Raw genomic sequence first — 25873 nt, 5'->3', positions numbered from 1 at the left:
TGACGCTGCAGCTCTTTAATCAAGGATGATGATTTTCAGGTGTGTTCCTCTGACAGCCTCGTTAAGAAACTTAAGTTATCAATGCAACACCACAATGCCTCCTACTTCTGTGTACTTTACAGTTTCTCTATATATTCTGTCTAACTCAGTGCTACACTTATCAAACCAAACCTCTTTTTCTGTCTTTCTCTGACTTGACAAACTCTTTGCATCCGGAAATCAGACCTCACTTTGTGGATCCTGTCGGAGATCACAAGGTCAAGACATTTGCGGTGAAATGTCATGAGGAAAGCATTGAGGTTGTGATGAAAGCTTATATGTTTGACCCCGGCCTGAATGTGGAGCCCACGCACTTTCTGGCTTGGACCTTTCAGTGCTGCGCACGATCACTGCAGAGCCAAAGCTTCTGGAAATGGGGATTACATCATGAGAGCAGCTCTGACTGAGTGTGGAGGTAAAGTGATGATTGGTATAATGTTGTTGTTTTTTACTGTAGAGCAAGCAAACGTTGTTATAAGAGCCACAAAACAATATTTTACTGTTAGGCTTTTATCCTCCCTATGCAACAAAAGTTTGATCATTGCTTAATGCTGCCATCTAGTGGTTTGATGTTGATAGTGCTTCGTGTGTCCTTTTGTGTCTAATGTAGTTCACCCAGAGTGCTTTGCTGTACAACAACCTCCTGCTGTACTCTCCTCCAACATCACCTGGACACATGTTTGTTATTTGGCATACCTAATTCAGAGAAACTAACTTTAAATGAAGTATTCAGATCCTTTACTTGCGTAAAAGTAAGTCTGCATTCAAAACTCAGTGTGTACTTAAGTGTGTAAGTATTATCAGCTAAATTTACTTAAAAGTATTGATTTGTAAAATGTTCAGTCAGTGTTTTTACGATTTATATAATGTTTTTGGATCAATGTTAATACTGCATTAATGTGCATGTGGCAAAATGCAAAATATTATGAACCAACATTAAACAGAAATACTTAAATGAAGTGAAAGTACCTTGAATATGTAAAGTTCATACTTGACTAAATGTACTTGTTTGTATTCCACCACTACAACGTTTCCAACTAGAGTCTCCAATCAAAATAAACTTTTTGTGGCTGAAATCATTTACCGACCAGACAGGTTCCTTACCAGCCAAGAATAATACATTTGCTGTAATTATCTATTATCACTATTTAGCATGTCATCTTGGTCTCAATCAACATTATAGTGAGTGCAGTAATAATAGTAACATAATATATTTTTAGTACTAATTATTTACATATAAATGTATACTTCTTCCATCTCCTTTTTCTGACATGTACTATTTATTTATGTAGTTTGTTAATAAATTAGATTAGTTTAAAATATTAAATCTAAATCTTGGTAATTTGTAACACAAAATGCTTTTGTTTTGAAAGTTTACAAAAGTCATTTATCCCTTTGGGAAGCTTTACTCTCGTGCCCTTGCTGTTGCCAGGGGCAACACAAGTACCAGGCGACGCTGGCCGACGGTTAACTAACTGGCAGTTTTTACCTAGCTTAGTTTGAAGAGGTTTGTTCACTTCACTCACTTCTTTCTTCACTTTAACTTATATGTGAACTTATTTCTCTTTCCTTACACAAAATGAAACTTACAGAGGTCGGTATTACCTGGCTACATGCGGTAGTTAGCTCACGTTGGCAGTAGCTAGCTAGCTAACGTTTACGTTACAATGTTTAATGTCAATAGCTCTTTATTTCAGGTACAAGAAGGGATTTAAAATGTGGTGTTATCTTTCAATTTGCTTCGAGAGACACTTTCAGTAACGTTAACAACGTCACTTGGTTATTTGGTGAAACATGTTGTGGCATTTGTCACCATAATTAGACTAATAAATTGCATAAAACGCAGCAAACTTTGAAGGTAAGACGTCCTAACCGGAAGTCTAGTTTGTTATTGAGGTTATCTTCTCTCAAGTTAAAAAATGTAATATTGGAAAAAACTATTAGATTTATAAAACATTTACTCAATGTTTAGCAGACCACGAAGGTTCTTGAGAGGAAAACGGATTACTCTTCATTACAAGGACACTTTCCGTACATTTGTTATTTGTTGTATCATTTATTTGATCTTTTTTTATACTATGACATATTTACTATAACTTGTATAAAGCAATTGGAAGATGTAACGTTATACAGTTTCTGGTGGCTGAAATCATTTACCGGCCAGACAGGTTTCTTACCAGCCAAGAATAATACATTTGCTTTTTACTACTGTAACTTTCTATTATTACTATTTAGCATGTCATCTTGGTCTCAATCAACATTATAGTGAGTGCAGTAATAATAGTAACTATGTATAAATATTATTTCAACAGTTTCAACACTAAAGGTTAACTCACTACACAAGTGCAAGACAATACATTTATTGACATGTACAAGAATACAACAAGAAACCTTGTACAATACAACTTGAGACAGATGGTATACAGGTCTCGCAGGTGTCAAAAGATGGTAGAGCACCTCTCCTACACTGTGACATATTGAACTTCTAGTGATGCTGTGGCAGTTGGGTGTAGTAACGGAGCTGTCTGCTTCGGAGAGTCGCAAATGACATGACTTATGACGCAACATAAGCATGCTGGTCTCCAGGTTCAGGACTTCTTGCAGTAGGTTGGTCCGAGTGACAAGGAGCAACATTGTGCTAATTCAGAACGGTGTTGAGTGAAGAGTGAAAAGGTGATAAACTATGGCTGCAGCATTTTCTCTTCCGTCAGTCCTTGTTCAGGCGCCGATTATGGAAGTCCCCTGTCTACAGTTGCGGACAGGAGAGTGGCTCCTAAATAGGGACTGACATAAGAGAGTCTTCAGGCAAACTGAAAAAGTTCACTTGCTGCGCTACACCTGTCGCTCCATCACTCGACTTTGCTCTGGATCAGCCCAACGTTGCTCATCGTAACCCAGACCGAACATACCGCAAGAGATCCAAAACCAGGTTACCTTCATGCTTATATTGTGACACTGACCAGACTCTCACCTGCAGACGTCGTTGTGACCACACCTACTGACACAGACATCATAGTTGTTCTTTATATCAAGTGAGTTGAGGGTCTACACACTCTGATCGACACAGCTGCAGCTGCAGAATGTCTTTTTTGTCCATGAGAGGAAGCGTTTGAAGAAGTTTTTCTTATTGTTGTCCTTCTTCCTCTCTGGCTCTGAGTCATCTGAAAATCAAAAGGACATTTTAATTCTTCTGCTGTTAGAATGAACAACAATGTGAGAGACCCTCACAATTCAGACAGTGGGGGTGAGCATTTTCTTACCATCTGCGGGGGCAGTGACTACAGTGTGCTCCTCTTCCCCGCTACATTCCTCATGTACACTGTCGTTGGAAAGGACAGACATTGTCACCATCCTGACACCAGGAGGTGAAGGTAGTGAGGTTTGTACATTGTTGTTGGAAAGAACCGATAATGTCACCATCCTGACACCAGGAGGTGAAGGTGGTGAGGTTTGTACATTGTTGTTGGAAAGTACAGACAGTGTCACCATCATGACACCAGGAGGTGAAGGTGGTGAGGTTGGTTCACATATTCCACTTGTGTCATCCATGCTGTGGAATTAAGATATACGCAGTTAATTAGGAAAGCAAATGGGCTGTAAACACACATACAGCTTTTAAACGATTCCCTCATCTGCTCTAATGATGGCCCCTCTTCTCTACTCTCTCCTCTGACATGTCCAAAGGAAATCATCTCACCAAGCATCACGCGGCCGGTCGCTCTCCTCACTCCACGCCGTGCAGTTTTCAGGTGCTGCAGGCTGCACCATGATGACACCAGGAGGTAATCTTGGTAAGGTTTGGTCACAAGTTCCACTTGTGTCATCCATGCTGTGGAATTAAGATACACGCAGTTAATTAAAGATGGTTTCATCCCAGCTGAGGAGGAACTCATACATCTGTTACTTTTCTTTGAAAAGAGATAAATGTGGCCAACTAAATGAAATAACATGCTGATGATCATGAGGGTTAGGGTCAAAACTCTGCTCCAAGTAAGAACCAAATCCGATATTTGAGGTGCAGGGGGCTCACTTTAAACTCCCTGGGGGGATCCACTGGACTATGTTTTAGAAAGGAAAGCCAATGGGCTGTAAACACACATACAGCTTTTAAACGATTCCCTCATCTGCTCTAATGATGGCCCCTCTTCTCTACTCTCTCCTCTATCTGACATGTCCAAAGGAAATCATCTCACCAAGCATCACGTGGCCGGTCGCTCTCCTCACTCCACGCCGTGCAGTTTTCAGGTGCTGCAGGCTGCACCATGATGACACCAGGAGGTAATCTTGGCAAGGTTTGGTCACAAGTTCCACTTGTGTCATCCATGCTGTGGAATTAAGATACACGCAGTTAATTAAAGATGGTTTCATCCCAGCTGAGGAGGAACTCATACATCTGTTACTTTTCTTTGAAAAGAGATAAATGTGGCCAACTAAATGAAATAACATGCTGATGATCATGAGGGTTAGGGTCAAAACTCTGCTCCAAGTAAGAACCAAATCCAATATTTGAGGTGCAGGGGGCTCACTTTAAACTCCCTGGGGGGATCCACTGGACTATGTTTTAGAAAGGAAAGCCAATGGGCTGTAAACACACATACAGCTTTTAAACGATTCCCTCATCTGCTCTAATGATGGCCCCTCTTCTCTACTCTCTCCTCTATCTGACATGTCCAAAGGAAATAATCTCACCAAGCATCACGTGGCCGGTCGCTCTCCTCACTCCACGCCGTGCAGTTTTCAGGTGCTGCAGGCTGCACCATGATGACACCAGGAGGTAATCTTGGTAAGGTTTGGTCACAAGTTCCACTTGTGTCATCCATGCTGTGGAATTAAGATACACGCAGTTAATTAAAGATGGTTTCATCCCAGCTGAGGAGGAACTCATCCATCTGTTACTTTTCTTTGACAAGAGATAAATGTGGCCAACTAAATGAAATAACATGCTGATGATCATGAGGGTTAGGGTCAAAACTCTGCTCCAAGTATGAGACGGTATACACTTCCTGTCTCCTAAATCGGCGCGGTGTAATGTAATTCGATTTTATTATGCTAACATTAGATATTTACACAGCCAACAGACATATGTAGCATTACGGAAATAAGTTTGCTAGGGTGTTCGCAAACGTTAGCTGATGTTAGCTGTTCATGTAAACACATCTCCATATTGTACATTTGATAAATCAAGTTCTCACACACTTTGTACACGAGGGAGAAATAAACAGTGACTTACCTGAATCACTGAAGATTTGTTCAGTCAGTTGAGGTGATTCAATTCGACAAGAGGTTCTTTTAGTTGAGAAGTAATGTTGTTCTCTGTTCACTTGTTCAAGTTAAAGTGACAAACTGTCACACACAGCCTGTACTTGGGATATGAGTTCTAGAATTGTGTGTCTTGGCTCATTATGATGTCCTGTTCCACAGTTCTGATGCTCTGATCAAATGCAAAGTAGTTCCAAATTATGCTAATGAGGCATTCTTCACCAAAATACCTCGAACCAAATTCAAAAAATAACTCAAACATTAATTCAATGTAACTTTAATTTTCTCAACCTTTTACAAAAGGGGTGTCAAAGCTCATTTCAGTTCAGGGGCCACATGCAGCCCAATGTGATCTCAAGTGGGCCAGACCAGTAAAATCACAACATAACAACATATAAATAAAGAAAAGAAAATGTCCCTTTGTTTTTAGTGCATACAGGTACACTCTGAAAATGTTCACATTAAATTAACTAACTTTCTTAACTATTTAAAATGAATTCACTATCTTAACCTGACATTTGTGTTAATTTCATTAACACTGACACTTTTCTTTTTATTGGTTTTATCCATGGTTAGCATACCGAGTTAGACGGGGGTCTGAAACTCAAGATGTGCCACCTGCAGGGAAAGACTCCCGTCGACGCAGGAGAATGTGACACATGTTTATCTTTTTTATTACAGTGTCACAATATCACCTCAAACTCCAAGATAAGAGGGGTTCCCTTTTGAAAGATTGTCCACTGTGCAATTAAATATTTAGTTCTATGTTTGTTTTTGTGTCAAAGCTAAAGGGAGCCCTGCAGAGGGGTTAAAGAGCCGCAGGGTGCAGACCCCTGCACTAAACCAAACTCTTTTCTACTGAAGCTGCTGACTGACATTATACTGCACAATGTCTTTAAATATTTCCACATTAAGTCTTCATTTTCACAGAACTGTATACTTCAGGATTCACGGCATTTGACATTAAGTGGGCTTACTCCCCGTTTAGTTTGCGCCTGACACTTGGCATATTTTAGCGTCACAGGTGCATCAATATCAGGCGTAAGATCCTGAGTAGCTGCCAATTTCAGGATGTCATTTAAGTGCTTGTGGTTGAGCCTTGAGCGCAGCTTTGTTTTATTGATGCTCAGTACAGAGAAAAGGTAGGTCGTCCCAAACAGGCAAAACATGTCAATGTGGGGCACCCTGGCAAGAGATGCTGATAAAAGGTGTCCAAGCCCACCGAGATTAGACTCTGGCGGGCTGGTTTTGGCCCGCGGGCCGTATGCTTGACACCCCTGAACTATAGAGTCTTGACTGACTCGATGCTCTTGGCACTATTTCATTTTGTGAGTCCTTATCGGTATTATTCTTTATTGATCCCATCTGCTCCTGCAGGGCTGTTGGGAAACAGTCGGGTGTCAGCAGTCGTTTGTGCTCGGGCACTTTATACTCTTTATATGAGCACATCAGCTGCTTGTGGTGCGAACCTGCTGAGTGTAGTGACATTTCTCTCTCTCTCTTTAATAGAAGGGTGTCCGTAGGGATTGAGCTGAAGATTGTGGGACATCTAGGTGTGTGACCTCATCTTTGTAAACTCATTGTTTGAGGCTAAAGTAGGATATTCATATAATGTATTACATGTTGTTTGCATGAATGTTTCTTTACCAGCAGCAGTACACTCATGTCATCCATGCACAAACACTTGAACAGGGTCACCATGGTTACTGTAGGTTAGTGACAGAAGCAAGATGCTTCAGTCTTTGTGAAGGGACAAAGCACCAGTGATCATTACTCCGACCTCTGATGTGAACTCTTACCCCAGATACCCCTTCATAGACCACCAGGGGTGAGTCTACAATGGTTCCTGCAATTAGTTTTCCAAATGAAAAGTACTTCCTTTTGGTGACCCACATAGCCGGAATAAATCTGCAATTTCTTTAACCCCTTTTTTTTTTTTTTTTTTATATAAATGCAACCAAATTACTGGTTCAATCTGATAAGGCTACGTCTGCACTTTGCACATGTTTTACAGACTCGCAGCTGGACGGCTCAAGCTCCCGTTTCCTGCCCAGAGTCCAGGACCTTTCCTCTTCCACCAGGACACACCGTCAGCACTGGTTTCACATGTTTCAAATCTATATCTCTCCAGTAGGAATACAAATGCCTCAGCATGTGTCAGTGTCTCCTGTAGATGTACATTACATGTATCCTGGAAGCAGAGCCCATTTCAAACAAGGATCCGGTGAAACAGTGGGAGGTCAGTTTCCACTCTCTTCTTTGTGCCCACTATTCAAAACAACTTGCTGAACCTGTTCTCAAAAACATGTGATGTATAAAAGTTACAATCACAAATATCTTTCTTTCAAATCAGTGGATGGTGATGAGCGTGTCTGTGAGAGCTGCAGTGGTGCCAAGTCCAACCACAAGAGGGCGCTGAGGAGCAGCACACAGCACAGGCAAACTGGTATCGCATGTAATACTTGCACTCGTGCTGTACTGAATACTGTGCATGTAAATAACAGTTTGTGATTCATAAAAGGATCAACTGATTTTAAATCAAACTTCTCTGTCCTTGCAGGGAAATGTATTTTGCACGCAATGATATTTCTCTCCTGAAGGCTGATTACAACTGAAATATCTGTTAAAGTCATTTAATATAAAATGTTTAAGCACCTGTAAGTAAAACGTGTCTTAATGCACAATAATACACTATTTTATAAAGTATGATTTAAAAAAATATAAATAATAATTACTAAGTGGTTTACATGGTTTAACCGAGATTACAACATTTCAGGACTGCAATGAGGCAAATAAAATCATTTAAAATAATTTAAAAAAAAGGAAATGTAGTAAAATACCCTACAATTTGTTTGTATATTAATAATTAAGATAGTCCTAACAGTAAAATTGTTCTTAATACTACAGTGCACGTGTTTAGAGCTTTGTTACCCTTTGTTTTATTTGCAGACTAAATCTGCAGATGCATTTAAAGTATCAAAGTGCTCTTTCCATTTCTTTTAAATGAGTCGTGTAATAAAACTCAGCTGGATGCTGGAGTATGTACACAATTAGATCTATATGTAATATTCATTGAATAAATTGTTTCCAGGTGTAACGATAACATAACAAAAACGACATATTTTAGGGAATTCTTTGAATTTGTCTGAATCTTTTGCCTTTTTTCCTCCGATGGTGGATAATGTACTTTGCTGCGCTCCTGTTTGATGTTATTACCAGTAATCATGTCACATTAAATGCCAATTTTGTAGCGTAGTACTGCCTGATAATCATGACATTGTTTGGACACATGTTGGCTGAAAGCTCAGCGGTCTGTCTGATGCTTTCATCGTATAACTTTCATCTTTGCAACATGTGACCTGAATGTATTCTAGTAGTCATAATGTGGCCGGTGAAATCAAACGACCGCTACATTTTCTTTCTATTTGTGGTTTCTTTTTCAACCCTGCACGACAACATCTGTCAACACCACTCTTTTAAAAAAAAAAATTTGTATTAAATGCTTAACTTACACAGGCGGCTCATGTAGTGTTGATGTCGGTCGTGATCTCTCCGCCTGGAAGCTTTCATTTTACTCTTCTGTTGGACAAAGTTGCGTGTCCTTTTATTGGAGAAGCTGCATTCCCTCCAATGTGTTTCTAATACAACTGTAAAACAACAAGGATCTGGGAACATTTTTGCAATCAGAGAACTTAAGAAATGCTTAGATTTGTTTGCTATTACCTAATTTGTAAATGGATAAAAAAAAACCCTTGCATGTTATGTAAAACAGGTGGTTGCTGTTTGCTAACAAAAGGTTCCCTGGTGTGCATCTTGGACCTTTAGGCTACAAGGATGCTCCACAATGATAAATGTGTGAGCTGGTAAATGCCTGTTGGAATTTCTGGATGTCTTTCTCTCTTTACACGGATCTTTTGTCTTGACCTTAATTCCTTAAATGCAGCAGGTTAATTTGCAATTTATTGGTGAGTTTCCCTTCACTGCAGAACACCAGTCTGCTGCCAACACTCGTGTCAAAGACAAGCGAGGGAAGCTTGGGGAAACAAAAACATTGCATTTGGATTCATGGCAACCGGGATCATTTTCCAATCTGCTCTTTTTTTTTTTTGTTGCCAAACTCTTGTTTTAGAGCCAAAGCCTTGTTTTGTCTTGTTGGACTGAAGCAAAGACGTGCTCTGTGTAGATTTGTGAAGAAGAACATTTACATTTGTGTTTGTTTTTAATGCTATATGTTGATACAGTTGATAAGAGAAGCGTCTGTCCATCTTTTCCTTCCTCTCCATACTGCTGTATACATCGGTGAATGTCAGAGGGGGAAGGAACATGATCTCCTTGACGATCTACTCGGATGACGGGGGCAACCCCCCTGATATGGACAGGACATTTGAGATACATCTCCACGTTAATAGAGGATCTTCTTACAGCCTCTGAACCTTGATATCCCCAAGTAAAACACACGGAGAACTGTACTAGTAACCTCCGCGGAGGAGGTCATGTGTTTGGTTCGGTTTGTTTGTCAGCAGGATTAAACTCCTAATCTGATTTTCATACAACTTGGTCAACGCAGAACCTATTCATCTTTAGAGCGGTGGCCTTATACTCCTAATGCTGCTTTTGTGGAAGGTCTTTTTGCAACTGTTTACACAACAGTGTCATCGGCATACATGTGATCAGGAGTAAATTGTAGGGGGTCCTAACACTGATCTCTGTGGTACACCCATTTTCTTCCATTGACATGTTTTGTCGATGTGGTGCAGCCGTATGTCAGATCCTCAGAGAGCACATCATCTCATGTGTGGTACCTGAACATGCAATTAAAGTTGTTGTTTTAAAGAGCATTCGTGGTGTTTTGTTTGCATCTGTAATCGAGAAATAAATGTAGATTGTGGATGCAAATACACAGTCTGCATACATGAATAAATAAATGTTCTATCTATTGCATCTTCACATTCCTATCTGATTATTAATCCAGCGCACAATGCCGTATTGTAGCACTTTTAAAAAGCTAATCCATTAAATAGACGCCCATGTATTGGGCAATCTGCTCTTATTCTGTCACGGTGGCTTAATGTTGACTTTTATAATTACACCTCCGTGGTATTTCTTTTATTATGATTCGAGTCTCTTAGCACACTCCTAGCTGCAGGGCGCAAACTTTGGCAGCAGCAAGGCACCTGTCAAGGACCACCTGAAGTGTTCTATTAAGACGTTAAACATTGACTTGTATCATTTTTTTTAGCGATGATTTCTGTTATCAATTTGTGTTATTTAAATCATTCCTTCAAATGGGTCCCAATTTAATTCCACCTCCTTCCTCAGCTCTCTTGTGCCCTCGTGTTTATGCTGCCAAAGTGCAATATTGACGCATAAACGTGCCGTTTCACCCCTCAATTTACTTTATTGCACTTGTCCTGCGTCCAAGGATAGCATTTCTTAACTGCACTGTAACTACTAGACACACACACACACCATACACACACACACACACACACACACACACAAAGCACACCTGGGGAAACATTCCTCGAGGGATGTCATCAATCAGTTTTATGGCTTTCTCTGGGAAAGTTTCCTCCTCCACAATCAAGCGTCTTTCCCTCCCTCCACCCTCCTCCTCCATTCTCTTTCTTATATTTCCATCTGTATCAGTTTTGGTACACATCTGAGAACGATCCACTCCAGCCAATTAACTTCAACCATTTCTTTCTTAGTCCACTGAGGGATAATTGGAGCAAACTGGAGAGTGAGATCTTTGCCTGGACCGTACAAGATAAGACTATTACAACTAGATTTTCCTCTGTGTATTCAATTTAGCCCGCCAGTGGTGATAAAACCTGGAAGTGCGAGGATAAAAAGAAATATCCTGAACAAGCCATGAAATGTTGAAGGAAGTTATAAATTCTAGTTTTATTTTAAAGAGGAAAAGATTGCCTTGAAAGTTGAAAAATGCCACTTTGTCTCTAAATCACAGAAACCTGACGAGTGTGTCCAAAGCTGGTAAAAACAAATACAGTAAAAAATTAATTAAGTATTTATTCGTATTTACTCAACATTTTCTGCTAAAGTAAGAGCAGTTGTGTTATTTAAATTTAGATTTTTGTATTTTTATTTATATTTCTGTCTGAGCTCATTTTGCAAATTAGAGCTGATGTCAAATACTTCACTCATAAATTAGTATTTAGCGTAATTTTAATCAGAATTTCATTACAGATTACTGAGCGGTTCACAGATTTAAACTTTTGTTCTCCAAACTTCAACTTTTATTGCTGCTTATTTAGTTAAATATTTAATGTTGTAGAGAAATACTTCAGGGGGGGGGGCTTTCAGTAAAAGCAGCAATACTGTGTAAAAAAGAATAGAAGTATTGTGAAATGTATTAAAAGAAGGAAATACTCATTATGCAAAGCAGTCCCCTTCAGAGTGACACATTATTATTATTAATAATTTTATTATTATTATTATTATTATTCATTTTTAAGCATTGTAGTAATTTTAGCTTGTTAGGTAGCTTACTGTGCATTATTATACATGCTCAATGTTAAAGTAGAAATACTAAATAAGAAGTAATGTAATGTATCTTTCTTTCTAAAAAAATATATATTTTTCTTTTTCTTTTTGGGACTATATGTCTGTAGGCTGTATGTAAAATCACAATAGACAAGGTTACTGTTTTAATCTGTTTAGCAGCCTATAGACTCAGTTTAAAGAGAAAATAACGTCCTTGTTTGAGTTTAATTCATGTTGCCATGAGAGGTAGTTTGGCAGAGGTGCGCTGTGTGGGATATGACTCCTCTGGAGGTGGGAGCACTTGGCTCTCTTCAGTTAAGCTACTATAGGCAGAGACTCACCTCCCAGCTGATCCCGTTAATTTATCCCCCCCCACCCCCTCCTCCTTCTCCAGAACCCGGTGTGTTGCCCCCTCCCGGTAGGTCTGTCTTCTGCTCTTCTCCTGCAGACGCGCTGGAGCTGGATGTCCGGACACTTGCTGCTTGCGCTTCTCTTCTTAATGACCCGGAGAAGTGAGGAGAAGGAGAATCACTGGGACGCACATGGTGAGCTCATTTATTTCTTCCTCTTTCAACACAAAGTGTGTTGTTCTTTGCACTCCGGGATACTTTGAGGTGTTTGTGAACTTTTATCTGACGTTGAAGCCGCGCGTAAAGACGAGAAATGGACGGCAAGTGTGATCTTGGTTGTTTCTTTTTGTCACTGAGCAGAAATGAACAGAAATGTATTTGCAAAATGCAGCTTTAAAAAAAGGAATATTTATCACTGAATTATGTAATTATTTACAAAACGCACCAAGTGGTTGTGTGTTAGTGATATATGTTTCTGAAATTGAGCCGACATGCGTGCGGACTTTTTCTTTTTACGTTATTATATATTTGTAAAACGTTTGGTTATTTACATTTATTCTAATTTATTTGACTGATTTTAGCGCATGCACTTGTTAGACTACACGCAAAAAAAAAAAAATGCTGTACTTTTATTTATGTTTTATAAATTGTGAGCATGAATCCAAAAGTTGACCTTTTACTTAAAACAATGAAGCCTGGATTGAATAACTTTTTAATTCAAATTGTTAATGCATGTGATCCCATCATTATTATATAATTATGAGCAATTTCAAGCAGATACGTGTTTGTACTGTTAATTAAATAAAGATAAAAACATAACATACAATATAAACATATACAACAATAATAATATATATATTTTTAGTTGGACTGGATTCAAAAAAGTCCTCATTACCAAACACATACGCGACTTATTATCAAGATTAAAAAAAAAACCGATGTGAATGAAGTTGTTAGATGAAACTGTGATACCCTAACTGTAAATATTATTGTTCCTGTGCGAGATAAAGCTAAATTGACTGCAGCCAATTTGTTCCTAACAAGTGTAATTAGCTCTGCAGAATGGAGGCAATTAGACTGCGACTTCACTGTTAGCCTTGCCAAAGTAATCAGCCTAAATATGATAAACATTTATGTTTAATGAACCGTGTGAGCAAGTGAATCATTCTCGGGTCCATTAAATGCAACGCTGGCAAAATGACTGCGGGCTGTTTTCCTTTTAAGGTCCGTCTGTAGTTGATTAGGTTTCCTAAAAACCCCTTTGCAGCTCTTGTAGTCAAGAGAAAATATACCGTATTTGCTTTAATGGACATATAAGGTTGATTGCTCTTTTTTTTTTTTTAAGATATAAGGGCATACATTTCTAAGTAATGCAATGTTCCAGTCGGGCCTATAGTGAGCCTTCTAATGTAAGATTTGTTTTAAAACAGGCATTTCCTTTTTTATAATAATTATAATAATAAATTAGCCAACAAATATCATGGGTGTTTTTTTATTTGTTTTTCTGCTCATAAAGGGTGCAGCCCTGGAGTATTTTGGTGTTTCTGTTTCCTCTTTATTAACCCCCTGTATGACATTTGTTGGATTTAATTGACACGCAATTACAGCCAGAGGCCTTGCTTTTATTTCCATTGTGCCCGAGGTTGTCTTTGGCGTGACTGCAACATGAAATCTCACTGATTTCATTTCCATCTGTGTTTCAATATCAACATGTGAAGCTGGAGCTGCTGGAGAGCGTCTTGCCAACTTGTATGAGGCCGTAAAGGGGATGGGGAGGATTGACAGGAAACTTTTAAATATCAAGCGGGTGACATGTGTTTTTTTATTCAAAAAGCAAGGCTTGTGGGTCAATGCAGAGGCAGAGACACCCTCCATGTGTGTGTGGAGGTGCAGTTGGCCCCTGGGGGCCCTTCCACACATGCACCGGATTGGCAGTTTCGTTGGAGGTGCAAACATGAAGGACAGAGGCCTTTAGCTAAAGATACAAGCAGTGATAATCCATTTTGTGCTGTCTGTTGCTTTCACCTCCCGGGTTGCCCCACTAAAATTAGATTATTACACCTAAAACAGAACTTGTGGAATCTGCTCCGTGTGGAATAACACACAGATGGGCTTCAACTGTGCGGGGAGGAATGTAGTTTGAGAATACAGACCGCATACGTAGCCTTTCTCATCTCACTCGAAAGCCCAGTGTTGTATTTCTGACCGGCTGAGGACAATTGCAAATTAACAAAGGTGTCAGTGTGGTAACATGCACCAACAGGTGCTTTGGTTCAGCTTCAAACATGTCGGCTATAAGAGAGTGAGCTTATATAATTGATCACATTTATTTAAAGGCTCTTTGTCTTAGAGCAGAGCTGCAATGTAGAACCCTGGGTAATCTTCCCAGTGACTATCTGCCTGATATGAAACTGTCTCTGTGTTTATTTGTACAAACCACAATTAGTCTTTTAGAACTCGCAGCAGAGCAGCAAAGCAATTTGAATTGAACAGGTTTGCCTCCATCTTGCAGGCCAGTGCTGCTTGCCCATGACGAGGAATGTTAAAACGTGTGAGACAGGCCAAATCCAGCTCATCTGCTCAGCAGAACAGCTCCAGACCCAGACAGGCCCACAGCTTGAAAGTGTGAACAGGCCAAAGAGTTAACAGGTAGCAGGAGAGAATACCACACACACCAGAGGTTTCTACGCTTTATTTCCATAATTTACAGTCCTTATTTCCTGCTACATCACAATAAATGAATAAATGTGTAATGCTCAAAACACAATGATATTTCACTCTCATTTTCTTTTGTTCCTTTCCCTTTCCTACAGAAAATATGCAGTATAAATATATAACATTTAGAATGAAACATAACCCCAAAACCCACTATTATCAATGAACTCTAGGTGGAAGACCACAGGGCTACGTAGCTACATACAAATAGTGATCTCCTTCATGCGTCCTCGTGCATCTTCTCTGATCTCGGATCATTATTACGTCCACCAAGGAGGTTGAGTTTTCTGTTCGGTTTGTTGGTTAGTTTGTCCGTTTGTCATCAGGATTACTGAGAAACTACTTGGTGGAAGGGTGTAGCATGGGCCAAGGAAGAACCCATTACATTTTAATAATTTATATTGGAGTAGATCCAAAGTACGGGATGGATACACGCATTATATTTCTCTCAAGGAAACGGTCTTGGCGGAGGTCTGTGCTCTCCCAGTGCCCTTCTAGTTCTCAACGGAATCAAATGTCCCACTGATAACCCCCTCATAAATATACAGTACTGTTAGTATAACACTGACTCCAGGTGGTTGAACACTTATGCAAACAAGTATTTAGCATTTTATATTTGCAATTAATCTAGGGAGGTTGAATATACTTTTATAGGTAATATATATACGCACAAGTTCGTCTTATCTGAGCTTTTACCGATCCATGAAATACTGCATTTGTTTCTCTTCTTTACATTCTTCAGACACAGCATAAGGAAGAATAGAGGTGAAATGGCATTAGGAAATAGGGACCGCAGAGCACGAACATGAGCGTCGCTCTCCTCGCTCTCCTCGCTCTCCTTGCTCTCCTCGCTCTCCTCGCTCTCCTCTGTTCGACTATGCTGTAAACATGCCCCCAGGTTGTCAGCAAGTATTTTTCCAGCCCCTTGCCAGCCAAGCATAGCTGCTTCTAAAGATCACCCGCCGGAGATGTTGATCTCATCTTACCACTATTTGGCTGTATAAGCTTTTTGAAAGACAGAGATTGCTGCCAAGTCAATTCAAAACTTGACGTTTTCAAAATGGAAGCATATTTATATGTTTTGTAAGTTAGACCGCAATTTGAAGTTTGCTGGGGGGAAAGAAAAAAGGGGTTGATGGCCTCTTTCAAACATGTGCTATGTGTAGCATTGACAAAAGAATTGGTGGGAAATATCAAACGGCACTTTAGAAGGAATGCCGCTCACATTCGACATGTTCCACCGACACCCCGGCCGTGTGAATTTATGGAAAGCAGCAGAGAAAAAACGTTGAAACTATATCCGGTAGGTTACAGTGCAGTGCCAGACAGATGATCTGGTTACGGAAGAAGAGAGAGTCTTGGCCTAGAGGGGCGCATTAAAAACCTCAGGGGCCTCTCTCAGATGAGCATCCATTTATCAAAGTGGTTGTAATGGGCCAATGTTTAATTAGTCATGTAATGTGACAAAGACAAGAGCAAGTGCATGTCATGGGAATGTTAAACAACCACCCCCTTCCTCCTCTAGCCTTGTGTGTTTCACTCGTCCAAACCCTGAACCCACACCCGCCTACGCTCACTCGTCATTCCTCATCCAGAGCGAATTCTTCCACCACGTCCCTGAATCCTCTAATAACCTATACCCTGCTCATAATCCCTTTGACACTGTCTTCACTTCTTAGACAGCCAGAGCATTTACACTAAATGAAACCAGATCCCTAATTAATCATCCGATCAACTTATCCTTAAGTCCTGGTTTTTATCAGTGCGTTCAGGTTCCCGTGGGGCATGTCTTAACACGTCAGGAATGACCAGCCGAGGCATTCTGAACCCAAGGAATGTGGCTCGGTGGCACCAAGGTCACAGTTAGACTGCTCATCACAGCACTCTTTGCTTGCAGCGTTTCCTGTAGCAACGCCACAGAACAGGGTCGCCCGATAGGCCTGATCTTGGCTTTTGTCCTCAACCAGGTTTCTAGTAAGTCTTCGCTTTTGCAGGTCAGGAGCAGAGCAGCTTGTCCGAGGCAGCTGAGGGAGTGCCACGGCCTCCTCGCGGGCCCCTCGGAACTGTGTGGTCCCTGAGGGAAGCCTCATATTTCGGTCGTTGGCTAATTGAGCGGGATGACGAGGCTGGAGAGGCTCTCGGCCCCGTCCTCTCCTACGGGTTTGGTTTATGCAGCCCTGCTGACTTTGCTGTCAGTGTCAAACGCTTGTTAGGACATCATCAATCTCGCAGCAGTTAAGAATATTCCCAGAACAGAATGAAGGGGCCAGGTGATAGATGGACAGGCAGATTGGAAGAGCAGAGGTAAAGTTGTTTAAAAATGTGGAAGGAAGGTAGTTATTGAGGAGAAAATTACAGTTCTCTTAAATAGGAAAGGAACAAGAATGATTTAAAAATAAAAGTAGCAGGTGTTGAACTTACTTCGCAAGAAACAAATAAAATAAGTTGGGAATGTGCTTCTGGGCGTCATGTGAGCGGTTAACGACAGTAAATCACTGCTTCCCGAGAAGACACATGCATTGTTCGTTTTGTCCACATGCCAAAATTAACGCTCTCTGGTATCAAATCTTGACAGAGAAATAAATTACGCTCATCACCAGTTGTAAGAGACGGGAAGGGATTTGTTCATGGAGCGGACGTACACAAGTCCGTGTTTGTCTTTACCACGGAAGTATCCATGTAGGGGCTTAAGCCGAACACACATTTCGATCCATAAATCATTTCGTACCATCCTCAAGACTAATCTCCAACTCCTCTCCTTCCCTCCCCTCATTTCGTTCTGTCTTTTTTCTCATACCCTCTTTTCTGCTCGATAACCCTTCACACCGCTCATGCTCAGGCCCCTCGCTCGCCTGCAGCACTGACCGACAGTAAAGTGATTTGAAAAGGAAAGCCATAAACGTGATGGATGTGGTCCAGCTCTGGGTTTAGCCCCAGCTGTCGGGCATGTTTTTTGTCATTTCAGACAGACCCGCTGGGTGTGCGCCCTTCTTCACCCGCATTCATCCACTCTCTGGGTTGGGGTGGGGGTTTTAAGACAAATATATTATTAAAGCCTGTCAAGGTTACGGGTTCAAACCAGTGGCCAACACTACTGTGAAGATCGGAGATTACATTTTTATGGGATGAGATCTTTACTGGCATCTACCGAAAGCAGTTGAAGTGATGCAGTGAGCTGGTATCGTGTGTTTTCAATAAAGGCACAGGTGGTCTATCTTATATTTCCTTCTTTGGGTTTAAATGCAAGTCATATAAATCAATCAGTTCTGTTTTGTTTTTGTTTTATGATCTAGCTCCCATGGTTTTCTCTTAAAATATTTTTTCATTTTTTTTTATCTTCCGCAGGCTCGATGACATGATGTTCCTGCCCTTTTCCCCTCCCCCTTCCACCTCTCTCTTCCCTGTTTTCCTTCTGCTCCTCCTTTTCCTTCCTCCGTCCCTTGTCTCCTCTTCCCTTTCCCACACCCCATTGAGCTGGACTTCGCCTCATGACCCTTGCTACTACCTCGACGGTCGCTCGCGACACTGCCTGTCGGAGTTCATCAATGCCGCCTATGGCGTCCCAGCCAATGCTAGCCACTCGCTACAAGGGCCTGATTATGACAGCAACATCACCACCTTGACGGACCTTCACAACCCCCACAACCTAACCTGCTGGATGGCTCATGGAGGTCCTGACACCGGAGAATGGGCCATCACATTACCTCTGGGCCGTCGCTTTGAGATCACCTACATAAGTTTGCAGTTTTGCCAACAGGGGGAGCCGTCGGACCCAATCTCCATCTCCATCCTCAAGTCGATGGACCATGGGCGCACCTGGAGGCCGATGCAGCACTACGCCAGCGACTGCCTTGGGAACTTTGGGTTGCCCTCCCAGACAATAGCCCAGACAAGGCACCAAGAGACAGAGCCCCTCTGCTCAGACCCTCGCCCCCTGCAAAAGCAGAGGGGCGGCATGGTGTTGGCCTTCTCTACGCTGGACGGTCGGCCATCCTCTCCTGATTTTGACTACAGCCACACCCTCCAGGACTGGGTGACGGCCACGGACATCCGTGTGGTCTTCCACCAGGTGTCCAAAGACACCAATGTGGGCAACTCAGACAAGAAAGAAGTAGTGCGATGGCGTGATGGTGCAGAAGATGACAGAGGGACTGGGCTTCTGAGGTGGAGATTGGGCTACAAGGGGCTCACTGGAGATCAAGTTGACAACACACTGGGATTTTTTGACAGAGAGATTAGAGGAAGGAACACAGATGGAAGGAAGGGTCATTATAAAGGGTCAGGTCAAGACGAAGATGGACACAATGTGACCAGCAAAGAAGGCGAGGATAGTTTTAGCGCGGACACACTCGCTTCTTCAAAGAAAGGCGGGAAAACCAGAGGGCATGGCCGCAAGAAGGATAAAACTCCTTGGCTGCCTTGCCCCAAGGGAGGTTGTAATTGGACAGTTGAGGGGCGGAACAGGAACAACAAGGGGAGGGAACTGAGGAAGAGGAGGAACAATAATCCCAATGCAAAACAGAGCTCCAGGAATCTGCAGTCGGCCCCACCCTCTTCTGTTCGAGCTCCTCTTGCCCTCTCGGACCTACAAGTTGGCGGCAGGTGTAAATGTAACGGACATGCTTCCAGGTGTCGCCGTGATGACAAAGGCCAGGCAGTGTGTGTGTGCGAGCATCACACGGCAGGGCCAGACTGTGATGTGTGTGAGGATTTCTACTGCGACAGACCGTGGCACCGAGCTACACCCACACACCCAAACCCCTGTGTTTGTGAGTCCTGCATCCTATTACTCAACACATTTAAAAATAAGTTGTTATACCCTGCACATGTTTTTCATGTTTTAATATATTTTAGATGAAGTGTCATGTAGTGTGACATGTATGTTATACTTATTTATACATATATTTTATTCCTATTCCCAAACATAACAAAATATTAAAGAAGAAAATTTGAAGAGAAAAACATTTCTGCACATATTATATAGTAACATTCTCTAAATGATTCTGATCTATTTAAGTGGAGCTCCAGCAATTTAGCATTGTACCTCCATAAAGCTGGGGGAAAGACACTGGACAGTGTCTTTAGTTGGACCCTCTCTGAATGTAAACACCCATATCTTTTAAAGTCTACACTGACATCGTGTAATGCAGGCTTTCTCTCATAAATGCGTAGTCTCCAAAGTCCAGGTCGATATGACATCTGGCTGCTAGAGCAAGAACGGCATGGTCGGGGGGGGGGGGCCCTGTGGTTCATGGTCCGAGTCTGGGCAGAGGCTTCTGTTGCATGTCATGTTATTTCCTCCTATCATCTCCAAAGAAGTCAGTGCCGTGGCATCTTCATTACTACCACCGCTAACATTCGCAGCTACCCATTAAAAAGGAACCAATCCAAACATTGGATGTGATATCTTGTGATTTACGTCATTAATGCTTACCATTTCTCTCCCTTGTCCAGCCTGTGAGTGTAACGGCCACTCAAACAAGTGTCGCTTCAGCATGGAGGTTTTTCAGCAGTCGGGCCGCCGCAGTGGAGGTGTGTGTCAGAAGTGTCGCCACCATACAGCCGGACGCCACTGCCAGTACTGCCAGAACGGATACACCCGCGACAACAGCATGCCGCTGAACCACCGCAAGGCCTGCCAACGTTAGTCACTGTGTGTGTGTGTGTGTGTGTGTGTGTGTGTGTGTGTGTGTGTGTGTGTGTGTGTGTTAAGGGGAAGGTGTATTCTTGTTTGTGTATTTGAGCATATGCATGTGTGAATAACTAAGATTACTAACTGTGCATTCCTGGAAGATGAAAAGCAAATCTTAGTGCGAAGAGACGGTGTTTATGTCCGACTGTCTGAATGCAGTGTAGCTGTGCGTGTGTTTACATGTCCACTCCGTCGCTGTCCGAGTGTTTATGGGGTGGTTACATTGTGAGAGTGGACAGCTATTCCTGTTAGTGATACACACACAAAAACACTCGAACCCCACTGAGCTGCCACCTGTATCCCCATCGTTACCACTGCTTGGCATCTGCCGTGACCCGTGACCCCTGACCTTTGACTGTTCACATGTCATAAGTGACTGTGACACTCTGGCATGCTCATGTGGGAGCTTGACCACGGGCCTAATATATCCAAAGTTAATGGGCTATCTTTGAGCTTGACACAAGAGCAGGGATGAAAAGACATATGAGCCATGATTGAATATCCACATATTTTATCACTTTTTATGCATTAAACAATAGCAAACTGCAAATTCATATCCTCCACCACACCATCTCAGCTCTAATTTATTGATGTTATATATCACAGAGTTACCCTTCAGAGGCCAATTTCTCATTTTCTCCAGTCAGGTTGTTTGGACTCATTGTGGACTTGTGTAAATATTACTCGAGTGTGAGCAGAGCTGCTGAAGTGTGGCTTCCTCTCTATCTGTCTTCTCTCATCGGGTCCTATCCTGTGATAGTAGTGGTAAATAAAAAGCTTTGCGATGCAAATCGAGGCAGTAATTATTGTAGAGCATCAGAACAGCCAGCATTAACAAACAACAGAAAATAAATGAATTAGACACAGGATATTGGCATCCATCTTGGTGGGTTTAAAATGCCAGGGATGATGATGGAAATAACTCTTATTGTTCCATCCCTGACAAATGTAGACAAGTAACCAATAAACAAACAAATCATCCCCGCCATTGTGTGACATCCAGTTGATAGCTCTATGGAGGAATTTGTCTTTGTTTACGCAACAAGAAAGCTACAAAATAGCCTTTATGTTGTTAGTTGAGGTCTTTGCTTAAGGACATTCCCTCAGGACGGACGCTGTCAAGCAGGATTAAATTTAGGTCCCGTCACTGAGGGATGGTCCTCTTAATCCTGTTTACTGTCTTTTGTGCAGAAGTCACAGACTTTGACACAAGGTTTTGCTTAATATATATTTAACTTGCTTCCTTGTTGTCACAACTTGATGCAGCCTGCTCCACAAATTCAGGGCAACTCAAATATGCTTGCTTGGTTCCATCTTTATTTCATATTCATACAAATTAAACATATTTGCATGTCGGTGTTTTATTTTACGATTGGCCACTGATGTGAAAGTATGCATCTGTTTGCTAACACGTTAACTTACAATTAATGCTCTATCAACCTACAGGCTGCAAAACAAACTCCACTATCTAATCTTCTCGTTCTCAGCATGTCAGTGCCATCCTTTGGGAGCAGTAGGTCGCTGGTGCAACCAGACATCAGGTCAATGTCTGTGTCGTGAAGGGGTGACCGGCCTCAGGTGCAACCGCTGTGCCCCGGGGTATAAACAGGGCAAGTCCCCTCTGCGTCCCTGCATACGTAAGTCAACTACCGGTACTAATGTTTATTCAGAATCTGGAAAACTGTCAGTTATATACTGTATGAAGACTATCCTTATCAGAAAAATGACAGCATGGGCACTAGTTATTTGTTCAAACGTTTAATATAACTGGAGAGGAGGAACATCAGAAAACATCATCACAGGAATCTCAGATCAGACGCCCGAGTACTTGTTTTAATATGGATTATGAGTCTTAACATATCTAAAAATGCATGCCACCCTGCTCAAAGTAATCACAGACTGTGAATACTTAGTTGTCAATCATAATAAAGTGACCTCTTTAATTTCTCCTTTTTGCTTGTGGCCTAAATGGATTAAACCTCCTATCAAGCTCTGTAAACCTTTATCAAGTAGTAGCTCAATATAAAAGGGGCCGCTGCTGTCCAGACTAATTTGGCCCAATCTCCCAGCGTGTCCCCTTCTCATCATCCCTAGAGACGGTTTCCATAGCAGCGTTAACATGAGCTGACCGCTACAGGGAAACCTCATCTCCAGCTGATGCGGGATCAGCTTCAGATCAAGTGGATTGTTTCTACTCGTATCTCTGTGCCTGGCCAGCACCGAACTTCAGCCATGAGCGCTAATCCACGTGCACTTCCACGGCTAATCGCACGAGTGCCGACAACCGCACAGTCACCGACGCTGTGTAAGCCCCAATCAGGTGACATAGGGAGCTAGCAGCGACGAGCTTCACACCTGTTGCGCAGCTCAAAATGCCCCCCATCAGAGGGCCCAGACTCATAACTCTCCCAGTGAAAGGAGTGTGTGAAAGAAAACCTTGTTTGTTTTTACTGCCAGACCATCTCAGGCTAAGTATAGCATCTCTTACCCCCTACCACCACCTCTAACACCCCTCCTCTCATCAGACAGACCAAAAGGCACGCAGCCACCAGGCTAAACTTAAAGTTGGCCCCCACTGAAATAGGGCTGCATGATATATCTTTTCAGAATAGACATTATTGCGATGTGCACATACGCAATAGTCATATCGCAGGATTGCTTGGAAAAACCCAAGCCCTGCTTTAAAAGGTGTGAGTGTAGGATGTCCCCGTTGTGTCAGAGAGGACAGGACATGGACAGGGGGGGGGGGGGCATTGTAAAATATGGCAGCACTGTCACATACACACACTTTTACAAGAGGCCTGGATAATGTATGTCCAGGCCAGTTCACGGGCACACACACACACACACGCACAGTCAAAGCTACCCTGTTTAACGTTTGAGACCAAACCATAAAAGAAGTGATGGTTTGACCTTATTAAATGACATAAATTAAAGTTTGTGTCTGTGTTTAAGTGAGTGTTTTTCGAGGCCATAAAAGGACCACACGCATTTTTGACACTTGCTTATCTTCTGTGCAGACATGCCCCACGCACCGAGAGGCATTCAAGCATAGCACACATAACACGCTCGCTCTGCAACAACCCGACCGCTCATGTGGGTATGCTGAAGCTTCTCCGTGTATCTTTTCCCGTCACCTGTCTGAAACTGTGTTTATGTTTGCAGGAATTCAAGAGGTTGCTCCGACCCCAGTGTACCAACCTCAGTACAGCATAGGTGAGTAGATCTACCGGCTGAAAGTACATCTGGTGTCATCTGGTTGTGTTTTGAGTCTTTCTTTGGTTTCATTTAGTCTCCTTTGATCTTGTGAATCACCTTGTTACAATGTTTAGTTTCAAAGGTGCTAGAATTTCTTTTACAATCTTATTAAATCTATATTCAATGTGTGAGAGACTCGGAACAGACCAGCAGGATAATTCCCCGTCTACACTTTATTGTTAACCCAGTTGATGCCACCTCGTGTACGACATACACATTTATTTACATCAAAACAAAATTCTCCCGCTCTAACTCTTCATGTAGCTAACCACTCCCTCCTAGTGGCGGCTTGAGGAATGTCCCACCTGCTGCAGTCGAGGTCATCTGTTAGTCACAGGATACTGTGATGACAAATAGAAGCAGCCATATTGTAATTAGGGGGAAAAGACATGTGCTGATATGCTTGCTATGAAATGAGCATGCCTCTCATTTGATGCATTCTCCCTCTCTCCCTCTCTGTTACAGCGGAGGAGTGTGTTTCATACTGCCAGCCTTCTCAGGTTAAAGTCAGGATGAACTTGGAAACCTATTGTCTCAAGGACTTCGGTTGGTGTCATGTTGTTTTGTTTATTACCTTATTAAAAAAGAGAAACAAGTCTCAAATTCTCTTTTCAAATGTAACGTACCCTTGTGTCTTCCTCAGTGCTGAAGGTGCAGGTGAGAGGAATGGAGCGTTCAGGTCCTTGGTGGCAGTTCTCCATCTCAGTCCAAACCGTCTTCCGCACGGGGTCCACCTCCCGCGTTCGCAGGGGCTTGCAGTCCCTCTGGGTCCCAGACCGCGACCTCGGCTGTGGCTGCCCCGCCCTAAACGTGGGCCGGACCTTCCTCCTGATCGGTGCAGAGGAGGGGGAGCGGGGCTGGGGCCCCGAGGAGAGTCGCCTGGTGGCGGACCGCTCCACTCTGGCCCTCCAGTGGCGGGAACACTGGAGCCCCAAACTGAGGGGCTTCCGGGGACAGGACAAGAGGGGCCGCTGCCCACCGAAATCCCCCCACGACCACCAGACACAGCACGACAGGGAGCAAACAAAGCCCCAGTCTGGGTACATCCCCCCTCACCTGCTGACTGAGAAACACACCGAGCCTCACAGTGTGGACACACAAGTGGAGGACACTGAAACCTCTGTGGCGCCGCACACACACTCTTACACAGACAAAGAGATTACACCCACAGACGAGACCCCCTCGCCAACCACACCCGCTCCGGTGTGCTCTACTCAAGGTCATGGTTGAAAAACAAAAACAAAATCACTAAGAGACATAAAAATACAGAAGGTTTTTTTATCCCCCCACCTCTCGGGAGATGAAAGAGGCCTTCTCTTCCCCTGAAGGTTTCAGGAGGGACAGGCGTGACTTTGCTTCCTCAGCCTGGAGAAACTCTGCAACACCCAAACACACACAGACCTGTCATGTGACCAGATCATGTGACGTTCAAATGCTTTTGGAGGGAAAAAGTCAACTTTCAGCAACAAAGCTCGCCGATGATCAAAATATGCACATTTCCGACCAACACATTGGTGCCATGGGAAATATTAGTTGTAAGAATATTCATATTTTCTACTAAAGAAACGTTTGAAGATTAAAGTCTGACTAAACTAAACTAAAATGCCATGCAGTATTTCTGTCTTATAAAGATTTTTTTTAAGATTGTTTGAATCATATTTATTCTTGGATCACTTTATGTAGCACACATACAAACAAAATATAACTATAATAAATAAAATAAATGACATAAGAGACTAAATGTTTCATTTTTTTAAATAAATAAAAGGTGCCACGTTATAAAAAATATTTAATATATAACAGTTTTGCCACAAATGAGGGCCATACAATTATTAAATGTATTCAATTGAACTAAATTATAAGTAACATATTTAACAGTTTACTTTATAAAACTCATTTCATTCAAATGAACATCTTCACGTGTGTGTTTTCAGTCGTCGGGATAAAGTAATACAAGCTCCAGGAAACTCACACACACACACACACACACACACTATCTACTGTACCTTTCCAAAACATTGTACATTATTTGGGGAAATTGACACTATCTACA

At 42.1% G+C, this 25873-nt stretch overlaps 1 protein-coding gene across 5 annotated transcripts; it reads left to right on the top strand.

Moving 5' to 3' along the window:
* Window positions 1-68: 68 nt before the first annotated feature.
* Window positions 69-25466, top strand: ntn5 (netrin 5). Of its 5 annotated transcripts, XM_029455364.1 has the most exons (14): window positions 69-454; window positions 650-791; window positions 3724-3821; window positions 4220-4317; window positions 4716-4813; window positions 7313-7537; window positions 7652-7744; window positions 12200-12350; window positions 18216-19639; window positions 20325-20513; window positions 22050-22199; window positions 23728-23778; window positions 24286-24366; window positions 24464-25466. In XM_029455364.1, the coding sequence occupies exons 9-14, from the start codon at window positions 18226-18228 to the stop codon at window positions 25048-25050; spliced, it is 2472 nt and encodes an 823-aa protein (XP_029311224.1). In that variant the 5' UTR covers window positions 69-454; window positions 650-791; window positions 3724-3821; window positions 4220-4317; window positions 4716-4813; window positions 7313-7537; window positions 7652-7744; window positions 12200-12350; window positions 18216-18225; the 3' UTR covers window positions 25051-25466. The 5 variants fall into 5 exon arrangements, 4 of the variants coding, with proteins under 4 accessions (XP_029311224.1, XP_029311226.1, XP_029311225.1 ...); XM_029455365.1 differs by lacking the exons at window positions 69-454; window positions 650-791; window positions 3724-3821 and having other exon boundaries at window positions 4233-4331; XM_029455366.1 differs by lacking the exons at window positions 69-454; window positions 650-791; window positions 3724-3821; window positions 4220-4317; window positions 4716-4813 and adding an exon at window positions 3530-3542.
* Window positions 25467-25873: the final 407 nt, after the last annotated feature.

Source organism: Cottoperca gobio, chromosome 18, assembly GCF_900634415.1.
Source record: "Cottoperca gobio chromosome 18, fCotGob3.1, whole genome shotgun sequence".
Taxonomy (NCBI): Eukaryota; Metazoa; Chordata; class Actinopteri; order Perciformes; family Bovichtidae; genus Cottoperca; species Cottoperca gobio.
Note: the sequence above shows the minus strand (reverse complement) of the source record. Positions and strands in the feature narration are given on the sequence as shown.

Bases quoted from the DNA above. Each gene is read 5' to 3' on its own strand.
- ntn5 (XM_029455364.1), top strand. From the start codon at position 18,226: ATGATGTTCCTGCCCTTTTCCCCTCCCCCTTCCACCTCTCTCTTCCCT. The intron at 20,514-22,049 runs GTTAGTCACTGT...TCTCGTTCTCAG, and splicing joins CCACCGCAAGGCCTGCCAAC to CATGTCAGTGCCATCCTTTG. The intron at 23,779-24,285 runs GTGAGTAGATCT...TCTCTGTTACAG, and splicing joins CCAACCTCAGTACAGCATAG to CGGAGGAGTGTGTTTCATAC.